Genomic DNA, 4487 nt, shown 5'->3' on the forward strand with positions numbered 1-4487 from the left:
GCACCCCGTATAACGGGATATATATAGATAGCACGCCCACCACCACCACCACCACCACCACCACCCCAGTCCCATCGTCCCCACCAGGTGCCGACACCTGCACTCCTCCATCCACCCATCCATCCACCACTTCACACCACTTCACACCCACCACCACCACCACAACAACAACAACAACAACAGCACTCAACCCGTTGAGCCGTCCACCCCCCCCCCCGTCCGTCACCATGACGGTCATAACCCGCACCCGTCTAAAAGACGACATCATCTTCCCGGCCGACATCGAGACCCCCAAGTCGTTGGGCATGGGCGTGCTCATCGCGCTGCTCGCGGCGTTTGGCTCCGCGGCGCTCGTGGCCGCCATCTTTGCCGTCATCTACTTTTTCCGCTACACGTCGCGCGGGCGCATCCTGCTCGACCGGATAGGGAGGCCCGGCGAGTATGATGACGAGCAGGCGCTGGCGAGGGAGGAGGCGGATGCGCTCGAGGAGATGGACGAGATCTCGAGGGAGGACTATTTTAGGGCGAAGGGTATGTTGTTGTTTTTTTTTTGCTTGTTCTTTTTTTTGTTTTTTTGTGGCCCGGATATCCGTATTGAGGATGGGGGGAAAAATGGGACTGACTGGGTGTGGGGGGATGTTGTAGCGTTCATAGAGGCAAACCCGCCCGACTCGGTGCCGACGGATATATCGCTGTCGCAGTTCCTGGCGATCCAGGAGAAGGGCGTGTCGGCGTGGGAGTTTGAGGCGGAGCTCGAGATTGCGAATTGCTTTGTGGAGGCCCGGACGGAGATTGAGTTCTACGACAGCGTGTGCTCCGTGCAGAGCAATCTGCCCGTGCCGAAGCAGAACGAGGTCTACTACTGGGAGGCGAAGCTCTACGATAAGCCCGAGAGCACGCTCGTGTCAATTGGGATGACCACGAAGCCGTATCCGATGTTTAGACTGCCTGGTACGTACATATTTATATTTCGATGCCTTACTCGGGTTTTGGTTGAGTTGGGCGATTTAAAGATTTGGACTAACGAATGGATGTTGCATGCGCAGGCTGGCATAAGCACTCAATCGCCTACACGTCTACCGGCCACCGCCGCCACAACCAGCCCTTCAACGGCACCACATACGCGCCCCCCTACCACCAAGGCGACGTCATCGGCGTCGGCTACCGTCCCCGCACCGGCACCATCTTCTTCACGCGCAACGGCAAAAAGCTCGACGACGCCGCCCACGGCCTCAAATCACTAAACCTCTTCCCCACCATCGGCGCCAACGGCCCCGCCTCCATCCACGTCAACTTCGGCCAGCTCGGCTTCGTCTTCATCGAAGCAAACGTCAAGAAATGGGGGCTCGCCCCCGCCTCCGGCTCCCTCGCACCACCACCCCCATACGGCTCCGAGCAGGGCAGCATCCTCCTCGAAACGGGCCAGCGCGGCCAGCAGCAGCAGCACCACCACCACCACCAACAGGGCTACTTTGAGCATCCGCCGCCACCGCCGCCGCCACCACCATCGTCGGCGGCGGCGGCTGCAGCGCACCAGCCCGCGCGCGGGAGGAGTAGCAGCACCCTCCACACGAATGTGCGTGTGGGGTCTGGCGCGCCGGGGACGACGTCGTCGTCGTCGGCGGCCGTCACGCCGACGTCGCCGGGCCCGCAGAGGAGCCCCACGGATATCTCGTTGGCGAATATCAGCTTTGAGGCGACGCAGGCGGCGCGCGGCGCGAGCCCGCCGCCGGATTATAGCTCGCAGGACAGCTCGAGCGATAGCAGCGATGAGAGCGACGAGGACGGGAGGAGGAGGGTCGGGGATCGGGAGAGACTGCTGGGCGTGGTTAATGTTGGACGGAGGTCGCCGACGCCGGCGTATGGGGATGTGGTGAGGGAGGGTGCTGCGGGAGCGGGAGCGGGAGCGGGGATTGGGGGGAGGGGACGGAGTGGGAGTGCGCCGGCGGGGCCGAGTGGGGGACATGCGGCGTTTAGGGTGTTTTAGAAAACTCTGGGCGTCTTTTTTGCGGCTTTTTTTTTGTGGTATTTTTTATTTTTGCTAAAACGATGGATTTCTTTTCTGTTCGACCCGTTATGACGGAGACTGTGGATTTTTTTCCTTTTTCTTTTTTTTTTTTTTTTTTTTTTTTTTACTACTTTCCTACCCTTTTGCTCGTATTTATAAGCTGTGGTTTGGTCTTTTTGGGGACTGGGGATAGGGGACAGGGGACGGCGGCGGCGGCTGGGAGTGGGGAGTGGGGGCGCGAACAAACGTTTTTTTCTAAATTTCTTTCCTTTCTATTTTTTTTCTCATGGGTGTTTTTTTTTTTTTTTTTTCTTTCTTTTTATTTTCATGTGAAAAATAGGCTTTTTTTTCTTCTCTCTCTCTCTGAATATCTCAATCTCTCGATCTCTCTTGATCTCTACTCTACTCTCTAGTGAATGGATGGGATATTGGCTGGCTGGCATTTGCTTTTCTTTCTTTTCTGTTCTTGAAGGGGTTTTTTTTTTTTTGTGGGTGCGTGCGCCGTCGGGGAGTGTGGGGGGGGGGGGCTGTCTGCTGGCTGGGTCTGATCTGGTTTTTTTTTTTTTGCGCTTTCGTTTTTTTATATTGGGGAATTCTGTCTTTTTATTTCGGGGGGGGGGGCGCACGTTACCGTAGGCATAGGCATAGGCATGGGAATGGGCACAAAGTTGGAGTACTTGGGTGCGAGAGAGAGCCAGAGGGAAGGGAGAAAAGGGGGGGTGGTGAATTTGATATGTTTGCCACTACTTCTGTTCTTGAGCTCCAAGCTACGAATCTGTGGATCTGTATACCCAGGAGGATCTACATAGGAGAGGTGATGGAGCCCTGGTTACGTTCTTTATATATTGATGTGTCTTTTTCCTTTTTCCTTTTTTTCTTTTTTTCTTTATGTGGAGTAAGCGGGAGAGAGAGGGAGAGAGAGAGAGAGAGAGAGAGAGTTAGATCATGGAGCGTTGTTAAATATCGATTGATATCAGCTTGGCTGGGTGCATTGCATTGAACGTGACTTATGTTCCATCTGTCTGTTCGATCGGCCTCATAGTAAATTTCTCTGGTGTTGATCAGTCTGAGTGAGAGGTCGAGGTCTCTGGCGCTGATGGATCCGAGTGAGAGGCCGAGGTCTCTGGCGTTGATGGATCCGAGTGAGAGGACGAGGACGAGGACGAGAGTCGGCTCCCGTAACGCTAAGTTCTAGTTCCTGCGTTAGCTGGTTGGTTAGTTGGCTGTGGCTGCAATGTGGCTTGACAGCCCGCCGGGCCCTACTGCGGCTCTATTTTGGTCCTTTTCCTTTCTCATGTTCGCCCCCGTGTTTAGTCTGTGGTAGTCGGGTTCCGCGGGGAAAAAAAAGGGTAGCGCTGGTCTGTATCTTCTTCTTGGGGTATTAGAAACTTTAGGCCGAGCATCAATTTTGGTCAAAATTGATGGTTGCAGGGATTATTTGGCTGGGTGGCGAATAGCATTTTTCAAAATTGATCGTTGGCCTAAAGTTTCTATTTTCTTCTTTTTTGCCGTTTCGGTCCAAATTAAGCTCCGTGCTACAGGTAGCTTTGTAAGTGCAGTCATTAATAGGGTAGCTGTAGGTTTTTATAGGTTATTGCTTGCGTTTATATATATTGAGTTCCTCCCCATTTTGGCCGTTGGCTTTAACAGTTTTCTATTAAGCTGTTAGGGAAAATTGCCTGCAGTTGGTGCAGACACTGCATCAGTTGTGTCTTAAAGCGCCGGCGCCGGCCCCCCCCCCAGCTAACGTAGCCGTAGGCAGTACGCAGCGCCGGGCGAGAAACACCATCTCCATCTCCCCAACTCTATCTCCAAAGTTAAAAGTAAGAAAGGGAAAATGCCGGTACCCATCCCAACCAAGCAGGCAGGCCGACGTCCGCGGAGAATTTTCTTTTTCACTTTTACCTCCCGCAACAGCCGCCTCCCCCCCCCCCCCCCCACCTCCCTCATTCCAAAATATACTCTCTGCTGGCTGCATGAAGGCTCCAACCAAGCTGGCCGCTGACGCATGTGACAAACCGGCACGTAATGTAAATCTGCATCTCGAGGGCAGAAAAGAAAAATAACCACAATTCTGCAGTTCCCCGCAATCTGTTTTTACATACCCTCCCTCTCGCCCTCCCGTCTCTTCGTCCCTTCTCGGTGGTGGTGGTGGTGGTGGTGGTGGTGGTGGTGCGGAAACATCCGTCCCGCGATTTCCTTCCATCTTTCTAGAACACCTTGGTGGAAGAAGCTTATTGCACGCATCACCCGGGGTTGGCAGGACAGGGATATCTAGAGTGAGATTCCTGCAGTAGTGGATTGCGGGGGTCCGGAATACGCAGTTGGGGTGATGGTGAATGGGGGCCTGAAGGCGAGGCTATGTGCAAAAATACATGGTATCTTTTGTCTCCTCGGTCTCTTGCGATCGTCCTCTCTCTGCTCTCAGAGGTGAAGATATTGTCAGTGGTATACGTAGCTAGCGTTACACCAGAGAGTA

The 4487-nt window shown here is 54.0% G+C and overlaps 1 protein-coding gene across 1 annotated transcript; it reads left to right on the top strand.

Annotated features, from left to right (window-relative positions):
* Positions 1-227: 227 nt before the first annotated feature.
* Positions 228-1987, top strand: H6S33_005927 (uncharacterized protein; the record flags this gene model as incomplete). Its single annotated transcript, XM_044837327.1, has 3 exons — positions 228-531; positions 646-951; positions 1047-1987. 3 exons carry the CDS (start codon positions 228-230, stop codon positions 1985-1987), a joined length of 1551 nt encoding a protein of 516 aa, XP_044699236.1.
* Positions 1988-4487: the final 2500 nt, after the last annotated feature.

Source organism: Morchella sextelata (assembly GCF_020137385.1).
Source record: "Morchella sextelata strain SCLS chromosome Unknown scls_2, whole genome shotgun sequence".
Classification (NCBI taxonomy): Eukaryota; Fungi; Ascomycota; class Pezizomycetes; order Pezizales; family Morchellaceae; genus Morchella; species Morchella sextelata.